The following is a 15,249-nucleotide window of genomic DNA, read 5'->3' as shown; positions in this document are numbered from 1 at the left end:
CTCCAGCTGAAAAAGAAGAAGCACTGACTCTAAGCCATGGATGGGGAATCTTTTTCAGCCAGAGAGCCATGTGTAACGTTTGGTGGCCACGTTCAAGTGATGGATGGGGCCAGAAGCAAAATGGAGTAATGAATATACAGAGGTACCTTGGTTCTCAAACGTAATCCGTTCCAGGAGTCCGTTCGATTCCTGAGACGGTTCCAAAACCAAGGCACAGCTTCCAATTGGCCGCAGGAGCTTCCTGCACTCAATTGGAAGCTGCGTCAGACGTTCGGCTTCCGAAAAACGTTGGGAAACCAGAATACTCACTTCCGGGTTTGCGGCGTTCGGGAGCCGATTTGTTCGGGAGCCAAACCGTTCGAATACCAAGGTACCACAGTACATAGTACAGCAGGCTAGTTTCTGCAACACACCCTTCTCTATCCTTTGTGCAGGCAAGAAAGAGGCATTATGAGAGTTCAAGGATACATTCCACCCAGGGAAAACCATTGAAGGAAGGTGCAAGGTCGGGTTTGTGAGAGCCAAAGACTGGAGAGAAGGGTTGTGGTTTGGAGTCCCAATGGTCTTGGAGGGGCACATTTGGCCCCCTGAGTTTCCGCACCCTTGGTTTAAATGATCTAAGCATGGAGGTTCAGTCTGGGCAGAATTTACCATTTGGAAGCGGGAGCAATGATGTGGTAGGAAGACAGGTCTAATCTGAGTAGTAGTGTGGAGATGTGAAGGGGAAAGAATAAGCCGATGCAAGTTGCTCCAGCTGTCTGTAAAACGGTGCCCCTTGCAGAGAGGAAGCCAAGTCCCATTAGCATTGATAGAGCAGCAAATTAAATGGATCAGAGTTCCTGTAGAACAGACGAGGCCGCATCGACTCTTTCCATGAAAACGGCACATTATAGCTGTCTCGCACTTTGCATTGGGTGGGGGCAGAAGACATTGAGACATAGTTGTAAACAAAATCTGCCCTTATTCCCTTATGGGGGACACAAGAGCCCTTAGAGTCCTTTGTAGGTTCTCCATCGGTAGGAGAAAATAACAGAGGCCAACCAGAGAATATTGAGAAGCAAAGCAGCTAGTAAGCCTGATCTTTCTTAAAGCTGTTGCAACAGGGTGCTCTCCTCACACACAGCGGAGGAGCGGAGGAGGACCCAGAACAAAGGTGTGCCTGCCCTTATATAGACATTTTAAATTCCCTGCCCTGGAGCTCAAGACCACCCCTCCATACATCATACATACATCACAGAAGGGGTGTAGCCCAAGAACACCCCCCACAAACATCATACCTACATCACAGAAAAGGCGGTCTACAACAGAAATCTGAGTGCGTTGTTTATCTCCTGTCTGGCAAGTTACCTGATTGCCTTTCCTGGTAGTCTGGCCATTCCTTTGAGATGGTAATCACTTAATTCCTGAGACAATGGGAAGGTTCCCTCACCCCTTCCCTCCTGGCAGAGAAACATTTGGTCAGTTTGGGAGTCAAAATGGTTTCAGGACTGTCTTCCTGTGCTGCTTCAGACATGTATGTGGTTTATATATTTATGTATGTGTTTGCTTGGTACATTTATGAACATTTATTATATATATAAGACCTTAAAATTTTATTACAATAGGAAGGTGGCCGATACAGAGTCCATCTAGCTCAGAATTGTCTGTCCTGATTGGCTGTGGCTCTCCAGGTTTCAGGCAGGGGTCTTTCCCTCCCAGCTTCAGCTGGAGATACCAGGGGTTGATCTTTTGCCTGCCAGGTGTGCATGCACATTAATTCATCTCACATGAAGCTGCCTGAAGCTTGGGCTGCCCCTTCCTTCTTTTCCACCCTGTGCCCATCTGTCTTGGGCACAGGACTTTGCCAATACCTCCCACCTGATCCATTTACTTGCAGATGCAGTGGAAGCGCACCTGGGACCTTCAAAGCATGTTCATCACATATGAGCTGTGGAGACCTTGGCTTCTGCATACCTTCTAAGATGGTGGCCTTGTAGGCAATTTGTTTGGATGGTTTTGCAGAAATAGCTGGTATAAGAAGGGCCACCCTACAAATGTGGGGTATGTGTGAAGAGTATGCGTGCATGGATCTCAAGTGCACACAGCCAGTACGTTTCTGAGCACAATTCAAAGTGTTGGTGCTGACCTTTAAAGCCCTAAACGGCCTTGGTCCAGTATACCTGAAGGAGCATCTCCACCCCCATTGTTCTGCCCAGACACTGAGGTCCAGCGCCGAGGGCCTTCTGGTGGTTCCCTCGCTGCTGGAAACCAAGTTACAGGGAACCAGGCAGAGGGCCTTCTCAGTAGTGGCACCCACCCTGTGGAACACCCTCCCACCAGATGTCAAAGAGAACAACAACTACCAGACTTTTAGAAGACATCTGAAGGCAGCCCTGTTTAGGGAAGCTTTTCATGTTTAATAGACTATTGTGTTTTAATATTCTGTTGGAAGCTGCCCAGAGTGGCTGGGGAAACCCAGCCAGATGGGCGGGGTGTAAATAATAAATTATTATTATATTATTATTATTAGGTGGAGAGCTCTGGAGAGAGCAAAAGGGTATCTAGTCAACCACCTGGCATGACGTAGGGTGATTTATCCAGCCACTCCTCACAGCTACAGCTTCTAATGTGTCACCTGCAAGAGATCAGGTAGACTATAGAGGAGAATTGCAGAAGAGTTAAGAACTTCAGCAAGTGAGATATGCTACCTGCTACAGGGCCAAGGGTACTCCAGGCCCCCGGAAGTCTACCTTGGGTTTTAAAAATAAGATTGGTGTATATAGCAGAGTTAAAAGCTAGAGAGGTGGAGCTACCAGTCCCCCCAGCCCCCGTTCTGCCACATTCACACATCAAACACACAGAAGTCCCATTGGTAATGAAGAAAAGGTTCTTGCAGTTTCTTCAACTTTACGAGGATGGATTTGGATTCTAAGCCTACAAGGTGGGAGTTGGTTAATCATGGCTGCATCGTGAGAAAGGGTGGGGCGGGGGGGGGAGCGGGAATTTGGCCAGAATGTGTATTTTCCCTGACTGTCATTAGCCTCAACCCTGCCCTCTGCTGGGCTTAAGCTTGCAGCTTACACATATTTAACTTGTGCACGTGAAGTTTTACGTGTTTGGGGGAAATATAATTAAAAATGGTGCTGAAAGGGGCCCACATCTGGGGGGGGGGGGGAAGGCTTTGGCAATCCCACCTGCCATTGAACCCAATGTGTCTTCACTACAGTGGAACCTTGTGTTATGTACCCTTGCAAACACTGTGGGTTACGAGCTCTGCTAACCCGGAAGTAGATGCTCCCGGTTGCGACTAACGCCCCAGGATGCGAGCGGAAGTCGCGTGCCGGCAGCGTGGCAGCAGCGGGAGGCTCCATTACTGAAACGCGCCACATGTTATGAGCGGTTTCGGGTTACAAACGGAGCTCTGGAACGGATTGAGTTCGTAACCGGAGGTACCACTGTGTACACAATTTGGGCTTTAGGTGCAATCCCTGGAACATAACCCCTGTGTAAGTTGCTGGCTTACTGTATGCAACGATCTAGAAGTGCCAATTAGGATTGTAGGATTGCTCTGGGATTCACAGGGTCATCTAAAAACATGCACCACCCTGTAGCAACCAACTCAACTACTAGAGCTATGAATGGCCACCTATAGGTAGGCGGTTCATAGCAATTGCTAAACCAATGGTTATGTTTTCTTGCCTTCTTTCTTTTTTATATAAAAAAACTGCAGGAGCCATCATTTCCTTGGAATATTCTGCTGGTTTTGAGATCGAGGTGTATCAGAACAGAATACTCCACACATTCCTCAGTTTGGTATGTTGCTCCTGTTCTTAGAGCTGCACATGGTTTAAGTGGGGCTGGAGGCCCTCAGTCCACCTGGGAGAAATCAGTATAAAACAAAAACTTGAGAATGGGAAGAGACAGTTTGGAGACCAGAGTCATATGCATCTGGCTGATATGGGTCCAGCTAACTGCCCCAGCTGACCCACAATTGTTGGTTCTGACTGACTTTGTGTATTACCCGTCAACAGTACCCTCAGGACACAGAAATGACAAAACATACAACGGAAGTCACACTGTCATCCTATAATAGCTTCAAAATATAGCTAAAGATAAGCAATTAGCAAACATCGAGAATCCATCCCAGATATAATAATAGCGCAGCAGTTCTCAACCTGTGGGTCCCCAGATGTTGTTGGACTACAACTCCCATCATCCCTGAGCTCTGGCCTTGCTAGCTAGGGGTGATAGGAGTTGTAGTGCAACAACATCTGGGGACCCACGGTTGAGAAAGGCTGTAATAGGGGATAATATTTCCCAGGCCACACCTCTTTCCCAGGCCACACCCCTCACCAGCCTTGCCTTGCATCCTTCCCAAATGTTTTTGCCTGGCTGGAATGTGTCCTTGAGCTCTGATCGGGTCTTGCTTGTCTGGATGGAGGATAGAGAGGGTTGTGCAAATGCATGTAGAAACTACTAGGCTACCTTAGAAAGATTAAAATTTACATTGGTTTCTCCGCCCACTTTCCCACCTGGCTCTTCCCACCTCTGGCACGTGGCCCCCAGAATGTTGTCCATGATGGAATGTGGCCCTTCAGCTGAAAAAGTTTCCCGCCTCCTGCTGCAGAGGCTGGGGAAGGAGAGCTGCTTTTGATGAGGGCAACCAGCCATGCTTCTTGCTTTTCAGATGGAAGGCAAGAGGCAATGTAGTATTCTACAACTGCAATTATTTGTTTTGCTGAAAGGCAATAGGTAAGGGTAGATCTTTAAATTCTGGGTACAGAAATGTCTCATCACAGCCTGCCAACATGCAGACGATATGATTATCAGTTTCAACAACACATTAAAGGGCTAAAAAGACTAGTGCAATTCTTGCAGTGTCCAGATTGCAAGATGTCATGGACCAGCCTCATCTGGAGTCCTGTGTGTCCAGTTCTGGGCAGCCCAGTTTTAAGAAGGATATTGGAAGGTGTTTTAGAGGAGAGGAAAAGAGATGTCTAGGAGACCACAGCTGAAAGACCTGGGTATATTTAACCTGGCGAGGAGATGATTAAGAGGTGATGTGATGGCCATCTACAAATATCTGAAGGGCTATGACATAGAAGATGCAGGAAAATTTCATTTCTGCTCCTCTAGAGGACAAGACCCAAAACTACAAGTAAAGGGGTGAGGATGTTCAATACTGTAATAGACTATTTGGGAAGGTGGTGGAACTTCCTCCATTTTTAAGCAGATGCACAATGGACACATTTTCAGTAGTGGACTTCCTAGTCCAGCAGAGCTTTGATGCCTCTGCCAACTTTATGACTCTGTGGTGAAGGTTTAGGTATGGGACTTAATCTAGCACCCATCATTCCTGAGATGAGGAGCAGCTGAGATGGGGTGATACTTGCTTTCCATGCCAAACAATTCCCGAGTTCATCTCTTGCCACGTCCAATTAAAATGGCTGGGAAAGACCTTTGTCCAAGACTGTGGTGAATGTGGCCAGTCAGGGAAAAAGACAGTGGAGGTGCAAATAGACGACTGTCCTCACTCAATCACCTTCCTATTACAGTGGTACCTTGGTTCTCAAACTTAATCCTTTCCGGAAGTCTGCTCCAAAACCAAAGTGTTCCAAAACCAAGGCGCGCTTTCCCATAGAAAGTAATGCAAAACAGATTAATCCATTCCAGACTTTTAAAAACAACCCCTAAAACAGCAATTTAACATGGATTTTACTATCTAACGAGACCACTGATCCATAAAATGAAAGCAATAATCAATGTGCTGTACTATAAAATAAAACAGTATTGTAGATGATAAAAATTTAAAAAAATTCTTACCTGCACTGATGATAGTCATTGCTTGGATAGGGGGCTTTTATCCATTTCCACAGTCACACAATCAATCAATCAATCAATCAATCAGTAGCTGAACTAGGATCCACACAGTCACAAAATCAAATTAACTGAAAAAGTCTCAAAGCAAAAAACGCAAAATAGATAGCAAAAACAAAAGCACCAAATATAATCTCCAAATATCACCTCAGAACACTGCAATCGGAAACGGAACGCTTGAATTACAATGGTGGGGGGCACAAATTAGCAGCGCAACAGGAAACACAGGGGGGACTCAAAACGGAGCATGTTTGGCTTCCGAAAAAGGATTTGAAAACCGGAACACCTACTTCCAGTTTTGCAGCGTTCAGGTTCCAAGTTGTTCGTGAACTAAGCTGTTTGAAAACTGAGGTCCCACTGTACAGAGATTCTACCGGGCACACCACAGCAGACATGGTGACTGTGTTCTGTGTGTTGTTTGTGTTTTGCAAAGCCCAAGAACGCAGGAGTTCAGGCGGCTGTGTCAAAGGTGCGTGAGCGGCAGACTTTCCTGAGAACGATACTGCGTAGCTCAGCCTCGTTCATCCAGATTGTACTGGTCGACAACAGGACCGGATCTGAGACGGGGACTCAAGCCGAGCAACTGGCCCAGGACATCGTGAAGGATATAGCAGAGCATGGTAAGGCTTGCCAGCCCCTTGCTGCTTCAGATCCTTGTTCCGTTGGTCTTGTGTGAAGCCTCCAACGCTAGGGTAAAGCATTTTGCCCTGGGCAGCAATCTCTGCTTTGTCGGTGTGGCAGGGATGTGCAGATTTGTGGCTTTCAGAGTCTCTCACGTTCAGTTCTCTACATTTCTGCATGACTTACAATAATAATTTATAATGATAATTTTGTTATTTATACCCCGTCAATCTGGCTGGGTTTCCTCAGCCACTCTGGCCGGCTTAAAAAGGTACCCCTGCCCGTTCGGGCCAGTCTTGCCAGACTCTAGGGTTGTGCGCTCATCTCACTCTATAGGCCGGGAGCCAGCGCTGTCCGCAGACACTTCCGGGTCACGTGGCCAGCGTGACAAGCTGCATCTGGCGAGCCAGCACAGCACACGGAACGCCGTTTACCTTCCCGCTAGTAAGCAGTCCCTATTTATCTACTTGCACCCGGAGGTGCTTTCGAACTGCTAGGTTGGCAGGCGCTGGGACCGAACGACGGGAGCGCACCCCGCCACGGGGATTTGAACTGCCGGCCATGCGATCAGCAAGTCCTAGGCGCTGAGGTTTTACCCACAGCGCCACCCGCGTCCCTGCCGGCTTACGGTACATATAAAAACATAGTAAAATGTAAAACATTAAAAACTTCCTGATACAGGACTGCCTTCAGATGTCTTCTAGAAGTTGTGTAGTTCTTTATCTCCTTGGCCTCTGCTGGGAGAGCATTCCACAGGGAGGGTGCCACTGCAGAGAAGGCCCTCTGCCTCGTTCCCTGTAACCTCACTTTTCACAGTGAGGGAACCACCAGAAGACCCTCAGAGGAGGACCTCAGTGTCCAGGCTGAGTGATGGGGGTGGGGACGCTCCTTCAAGTATACTGGGCCCAAGGTATGAAATGAGCAAAACAGCAGTGACCCTTTACAAGTATGACAAGCCAGGAGAGATAACTCACTGCAGGAAAATTGTTGCATGCTATTATCATGTTTCTGTCCCTTCATGTCTCTCTATTAAAACACAGGCTGCACTTCACAAAAGAACCTTTGTTTCCTCATGAAAACCCACCAGGTGTGAATTTCTCCTTTGGAATATCGTTTTGGTTGCATAACCATTTTTGCAAGCAGTTTCCCCTAAAATAATGCATTGTGTGTGTGATTTTTTTTAGCTAATCTATGTTTGGGGTTGGGGGGGTTGGCACACTGTCCCCTAATATACACATTTTAGTACAGTGGTACCTCAGATTACATACGCGTCAGGTTACAGACTCTGCTAACCCAGAAATAGTGCTTCAGGTTAAGAACCTTGCTTCAGGATAAGAACAGAAATTGTGCTCTGTTAGGAGACCCTTATTCCTCTCGCGGAGCTTCAGTTCCCAGAGGGGTTTAACAATCCCTCTTCCCAGGGAACTGTGGGAATTGTAGCTCTGGGAGGCAAATGAGGGCCTCTTCCTCTTAAACTCAGGGCCATGGGTTCAAGTCCTGCATTGGGCAAAAAGATCCCTGCATTGCACAGGGTTGGACTAAATGACCCTTGAGGTCTCTTCCAACTCTACAATTCTATGGTTCTTAACAACTCTCAGCACCCTTAACTAACTATAGCTCTGTCAGTAGAGTATGAGATTCTTAATCTCAGGGTTGTGTGTTCAAGTTCCACCTTGGACAGTAGATACCTGCATAGCAGCAGTTTGGAGTAGATGACCCTGGTGGTCCCTTCCTGTTCTATAATTCCATTATTCTACCATGCCCAGGAATCTTTAGGAGAGGCCATGACTGACAAAATGGTATTATAGTGCTTTGGGTGTACAATGGTACCTTGGTTCTCAAACTTAATCCGTTCCGGAAGTCTATTCCAAAACCAAAGCGTTCCAAAACCAAGGTGCGCTTTCCCATAGAAAGTAATGCAAAATGGATTAATCCATTCCAGACTTTTAAAAAGAACCCCTAAAACAGCAATTTAACATGAATTTTACTACCTTGCAAGACCACTGATCCATAAAATGAAAGCAATAATCAATGTACTGTACTGTACAATAAACAAAACAGTATTGTAGATGATAAAAATTAGAATTAAAAAACTTTCTTACCTGCACTGATGATAGTCATTGTTTGGATGGGGGGCTTTTATTCATTTTGCAGTCACACAATCAATCAATCAATCCAATCAATCAATCAATCAATCAATCAATCAGTAGCTGAACTGGGATCCACACAGTCACAAAAACAAATTAACTGAAAAAGCCTCAAAACAAAAAACGCAAAATAAATAGCAAAAACAAAAGCACCAAATATAATCTCCAAATATCACCTCAGAATTACAATGGGGGGATGCAAATTAGCAGCGCAACAGGAAACACAGGAGGACTCAAAACGGAGCATGTTCGGCTTTTGAAAGAAAGTTTGAAAACCAGAACACCTACTTCTGGTTTTGCAGCGTTCAGGTTCCAAGTTGTTCGTGAACTAAGGTGTTTCAAAAACCAAGTTACCATTGTCCAGTGCTAATGTGCCCTTGGAAATAACATTGCAGTGGCAGCACCAATTCTGTCTGGTATAAGCAAATCAGCAATAGAATAATGATGGGGGCAACAGGTAGAATAGAATCATTTGCTGTCTAGCAGAAAATGGATCATTTACTCCATGCAAACTAATTGGACACCTCTACAGGGCGGTAACATTTTGTTTGGCTTTTGCAGGAGTGCCGTTTGGCATTGCGGTGAGGACCCTGCATGCAGCCACTGGCAGTAACCGGAGTACTCAAGAGACTGGTGCTACAATTGCTGGGACAGTCGTTGTTCTGTTCCTTGTCTTGCTGCTCTTGGGAGCTGTCCTGCTACTCTACAGAAAAGGGACTTTAAGGTAACAGGGCTAGGCTACATATTCAGTACGCGGTATGGTATTTCGGGAACCGTATGTACCATGGGAGAGCACATATAAATGCTCCTCTGCAATTTTTTATTGTTTAAAAAAATCCTTGCATGCAGAAAACAAGCATGTCAGGAAGAAGGCGAGGTTGGAATTTTGCCCCTTGGCATGCTAGGTTTTGATAGGTTCTCAGACCCACCCAGATACACAATGCAAAGTAGTGTCCAGCATTCTCCAGCAATCATCAGATCTGTTGCTCTCCCGTTTGGTACGAAAGTTCATCATTCAGTATGAAAACAAAAACTCCCATGGAGCTGGCCTTGTGTCAGGAGCGAGCCATCAATAAATCACAAGGAGTAAGTGAAGTTAACTCACTATTAAACGAAACAAGGTCTGCTCAGGAGTGTCAGGCCTAATGAGCACAGCAACTCTTCTTTGTAGGTCTTGCCCCTATGAGGCAGTTGTGGAGGCTGAAGATCCCTGGCCTTCCCTGAGCTGCCGAAGTCTCTTCTTCCCCTGAGTCCTTCCCAAGTCATCTGAGACTATGCCAGCGCGCCTGTCTCCGCTTCTCCCTCTTCATACTTCTCCTGCTCCTGGGAGACCAGGGGAGAGGGGAGCCTTCTAAACTAAAAATTCCCAAACGGTATAACATTCCTCATAGGGAAGTTACTCCAACCCCAGAGTGGCTGGGGCAACCCAGTCAAATGGGTGGGGTACAAATAATAAACATTGTTGTTATTGTTGTTGTTGTTGCTGCTGCTGCTCTTTTGCGAACCTCTTCCAGCTCTGCAATATCCTCATTGAGTTGACCAGAACTAGACACAGTATTCCAAGTGTGATCACACATGCATCTCTCTCTCTATATATATACATTTTCTAATATACATTTCGAAATATTCATTTAAACAACCTTAAATCAATGACTTCCCTTCTTCTCTTTCCGTGGTTCATTTTGTAAACCATGTTGTTGTTTAGTCGTTTAGTCGTGTCCAACTCTTCGTGACCCCATGGACCAGAGCACGCCAGGCCCTCCTGTCTTCCACTGCCAGTTTGGTCAAACTCATGTTAGTAGCTTCAAGAGAACACTGTCCAACCATCTTGTTCTCTGTTGTCCCCTTCTCTTTGTGCCCTCCATCTTTCCCAACATCAGGGTCTTTTCCAGGGAGTCTTCTCTTCTCATGAGGTGGCCAAAGTATTGGAGCCTCAGCTTCAGGATCTGTCCTTCCAGTGAGCACTCAGGGCTGATTTCCTTCAGAATGGATGGGTTTGATCTTCTTGCAGTCCATGGGACTCTCAAGAGTCTCCTCCAGCACCATAATTCAAAACCATCAATTCTTTGGCGATCAGCCTTCTTGATGGTCCAGCTCTCACTTCCATACATCACTACTGGGGAAAAATAGCTTTAACTATACAGACCTTTGTTGGCAAGGTGATGTCTCTGCTTTTTAAGATGCTGTCTAGGTTTGTCATTGCTTTTCTCCCAAAAAGCAGGCGTCTTTTAATTTCGTGACTGCTGTCACCATCTGCAGTGATCATGGAGCCCAAGAAAGTAAAATTTCTCACTGCCTCCATTTCTTCCCCTTCTATTTGCCAGGAGGTAACGAGACCATTGGCCATGATCTTAGTTTTTTGATGTTGAGCTTCAGGCCATATTTTGCGTTCTCCTCTTTCACCTTCATTAAGAGGTTCTTTAATTCCTCCTCACTTTCTGCCATCAAAGTTGTGTCATCTGCATATCTGAGGTTGTTGATATTTCTTCCGGCAATCTTAATTCCGGCTTAATTGCATACCATACATCCCTGCATATTTTGCATGAATTAAACCATTCAGTAATCCATTGTTGCATCCATCAAAACTTATTTACACTCTTGAATTTGTCTTAATGCTGCCAGCGTTTTTAAATGAACACAATTTTCACCCATACATTCAGTAAACATTTTCCAGTCTTCTTTGAACATACATTCTTCTTGTTCTCTCATTCTATATGCTAAATCGGCAAGCTCTGCGTATTCCATCAGTTTATGTTGCCATTCTTCTTTGCTTGGGACCTCACTCGTTTTCCAGGCGGTTTTGCTTTCAGCCCTTTCCTAACCATCTCTAGCATGGAATTGGACCCCTTTTCGCAGCTTCTGCACAACTCAGTATTGTCTACATGGGCAGTGGCTCTCCAGGATCTCAGACAGGGATCTCCCCCTTCCCTGGAAATAACTCAGATTGAACCTGGAACCTCCTGCATGCAGAGTAGACGCGCTAACCATTGATAGACCCTAGATCTTTCTATGCCTATGCTATAGGCAGGAGGCGGGTGGATGGAGACCTTGCCAGGCAGCCCTTTCCTCTGCCCTAGACTGACCTGCTTGCTCATCGCCGTTCTGCCGTTTCAGTAGACTATATAAACACATGCTGCAGATATCCATTGGGCGTAGTGGTTGGTCACGGTGTGTGCGTGCCCCTGGCAAGCTTCCAGCTGAAGTCCCAAATGCTCCTTCTATGCGCTCTCAGGGGTAATCTTCGTTCTCGGTGTGCTCCACCAGCTGGCAAACCAATGCGCCATGCTCTGTGCGCTTGGGCTGTTCCTGTTCATTAGTGCTAGCCGTTCCCCCCCCCCCACACACACACCAGGCAGCAAAGCTCCTGGGCCTTGCTTGTTTTCCTTGCTAGTGTCAAGCTGATTAGCATTTCCCAGCAATAAAATAGGAGCTTCGTTTAATTTCTAAATAAAACTCCAAACTTCCGTTGCTGAGAATATAGCATGCATTTCCCTGTGGTGTGGATTTGGAAACTGGGTTTTCTATTGAGACAAAATGTCCTCTCTCTCTCCCTCTCCCTCCTTTTTTTTAAAGGCAGGAGGTGTTTGGAGGAAATCTTTTTGTAAAGGATCAGAGCTATCAGGCAAGGAACCTTCCTGTTCTGTGCCTATTTGCATTATCGGTTGTTCTGGGAAAATGTTCTTTGAAGTCACTACAGCCTGTTGGTTTGTGACTATAATCAGGTGGTGAGTAAGAGAATGGATTGAGTTTGAAATGGTCAGCAACTCGAGACAAGACAAGGGTCTCTTGACTCATTTCTCCTTATCCCAGGTTAAGCAATCATGTAAATTATGGGACTGTCATCATCAATGGTGTTTCAGTTTCATGGTCCCTTGTTCAAACATACACACTATATATACACCCAGTGCTTTTTTTCGGGGGGGTTGTGCAAGGGTACGCATACCCCTAAACATTTTGTGAATCTAAAAAAATTAATTTTTTTAGTTTCTTCTCTAGTACTGTGAATTGCCAGTTCTGTTGCTACCCCCAATGGCAGCCTCATTTCCTCTCATGGTGTTCCCGAGTCTCAGACAGAAGCGAGCGTTTAATGTGTGAAGTAGTGTGGAATGTGGATGCATGGTGTTTTACTGATGAAAGTTTGGCCTGATTGAGGGGCAGTATTTCAATATGAGTAGGAAAATTACTATTTTTCATCATCACAGCCAGCAAAGAAGTGTAAAGTTAAGGATGACTCTGTAAAAACAAAAGATGGGATAACGGTGTTGTGCATGTTCTTTGTACTTTTGTCCATTTACTGTATTTATTCTTCCCAATTTGAACTATGAAATGGTGATTTTCTTGATTCAAAATGAGAGTGCCCCTAAACATTTTTCTTTTAAATGAAAAAAACAACACTGTATACACCACGAACTGAAACTGGCTTGGGAACCGTAGTTCTAATCGGAATTATGGCATCAATTTCAGTTCCAACATGTGTTCTGTGTACGCAGGGCTATTTCTGTTTCCCTGCAGTTTAGCTTCTGGGGGGGGAAATGCACCAATCATCTCCCTGTGCACTGAAGGAGGATTTTACATAATTATGTTTATATTCCACACTGTTAATCTCAACACAAAGGCTGTTCATTTAAATGTAACGCAAAGGAATCGGAAGCATGGGAGTCTTATTATGTATCATTTGTGAACAGAAAACGGCAGTGAATGCCAATTGCATTTGGAGGGTTGGTTTCCATTACAGACATGGTGAACACCAGCCATTTCCAGCTCTGTTTCCGTTGGAATTCTCTAATGCACCTAGTTCTTAGAACTATTTTAGCAGCCTTGGGAAGAGGGGAGCATATTCTGCTGACAAGGCAACTGCACCTAGCCTTTGCAAGGTGTGTCTCCAGGCACATTCCATGGGAAATAACACCAGCTCAGAGGAACCCACTGAAGGCAGAAGTCAATCTTCACCACTGCACATCGGCTGCATGTTAGCAGAGCCAGTGTGGTTAGGGAGGCAAACAAGGGTTCGAATCCGCTTTCGACCATGAAGCTCATTGGGTGACCTTGGGCCAGTCACTACCTCTCAGCCTAACCTACCTCACAGGTTGATTGATTGATATTTATTACGGCCATTGGCCCGTCACACGACAGTTTCCCACCAACATATATATACTTAAACCTCCAAATTTAAAACAGCTAAAAATTTACAAAAACAGACAAGAACCAAAGCAAAATAAGCAAAAGAGCAACAACATACATTACAATAAATTTGCAACATAAACATCGCCCTTTGCTCATAAATTAATAAACGACATCAGTGGTGATATCACCTAGTTACATCCTAAAACATATATCATAGTTTAAAAGGGTTATCCGAGCCGCATAGGAGTCCGTTTTTCTTCTTTAGGGATAGGACGCTGATCAAGAATCTGGCAACCGTGAGTGATCTTAGGGGGTCTTCATCATTTAACCTCACAGGTTTGTTTGTGGGTATTAAATGAGGAGAGGGAGAACCATTTATGACACCTTCAGCTCCTTGGAGAAGAAGATGGGATTTAAATGCAACCAATCAATCAATTAAACTTTCTGATGCAAGGGAGTACTCACCTAGTTACCTAAGCAAACAGGAATGCATGTTTTCTCGCTCCCCACCCAGCCCCACTTGGCAAGTGATTGTGGAAAACAATAAATCCCCTTGGGAGCCAGTGTGGTGTAGTGGTTAAGAGTGGTAGTCTCGTAATCTGGTGAACTGGGTTCACTTCCCTGCTCCTCCACATGAAGCTACTGGGTGACCTTGGGCCAGTCACACTTCTCTGAAGTCTCTCAGCCCCACTCACCTCACAGAGTGTTTGTTGTGGGGGAGGAAGGGAAAGGAGAATGTTAGCCACTTTGAGAGTCCTTTGAGTGATAAAGCGGGATATCAAATCCAAATTCCTCCTCCTCCTCCCCTTCTTCTTCAAGAGCCTTTGCTGTACGAAAGGGTCAAGCTGGGCTTCCACAGAGCTGGGGGGGGGGCAATAGCCAAGAAGCAACTTGACATGAGGGTGGCATGATCAGGAGCAGTAAAGGTGAAACAGGTGCAAGAGGCAGGGGTTAGGAAAATCCACAGGGCAAGCTTGCCAGGGAAGGAGTTCTTTTGTAGGGGATGTGGAAGGGTCAAGACTTCTCACATGACTTCTGTTGGCCTACTGGTGATCAAGAGGTAAGGTAAAGGTAAAGGACCCCTAGACGGTTAAGTCCAGTCAGAGATGACTATAGGGTTGTGGTGTTCATCTCGCTTTCAGGCTGAGGGAGTTTGTCCACAGACAGCTTGCTGGGTCAGGACTAAACCGCTTCTGGCACAACAGAACACCATGACAGAAGCCAGAGTACACAGAAATGCAGTTTACCTTCCTGCCACAGTGGTACCTATTCATCTACTTGCACTGGCATGCTTTCTAACGGCAAGGTTGGCAGGAGCTGGAACAGAGCAACAGGAACTCTGTTGCGGGGATTCAAACCGCTGGCCTCAAGAAGCCTCTGTTGTATCTGGCTGTCCACCCTCCTTCAGCCAGTTTTCAGTGATGGTGCATAGCTTAAATCTTTGACCATTCCCTGAGTTCAGGGCCTCCAAATGAAACCTCTTATAGATCAACACAGAATC

General features: G+C 45.7%; 1 protein-coding gene across 4 annotated transcripts in view; it reads left to right on the top strand.

Moving 5' to 3' along the window:
- The window catches only part of AMN (amnion associated transmembrane protein), an 80,484-nt gene that overhangs the window by 61,708 nt on the left and 3,527 nt on the right, over positions 1-15,249 (top strand). For 3 of the 4 annotated variants that reach the window (XM_083519039.1, XM_083519041.1, XM_083519040.1), the window contains exons 8-10: positions 3,710-3,792; positions 6,290-6,476; positions 9,186-9,348. In XM_083519039.1, the coding sequence (XP_083375165.1) occupies positions 3,710-3,792; positions 6,290-6,476; positions 9,186-9,348 (433 nt within the window). The remainder of the gene's footprint in view (positions 1-3,709; positions 3,793-6,289; positions 6,477-9,185; positions 9,349-15,249) is intronic. The other variant, XM_083519042.1, reaches the window with a different exon arrangement.

Source organism: Podarcis liolepis (assembly GCF_965112155.1).
Source record: "Podarcis liolepis genome assembly, chromosome: 1".
Classification (NCBI taxonomy): Eukaryota; Metazoa; Chordata; class Lepidosauria; order Squamata; family Lacertidae; genus Podarcis; species Podarcis liolepis.
This window is presented reverse-complemented; position numbering and strand designations above follow the sequence as displayed.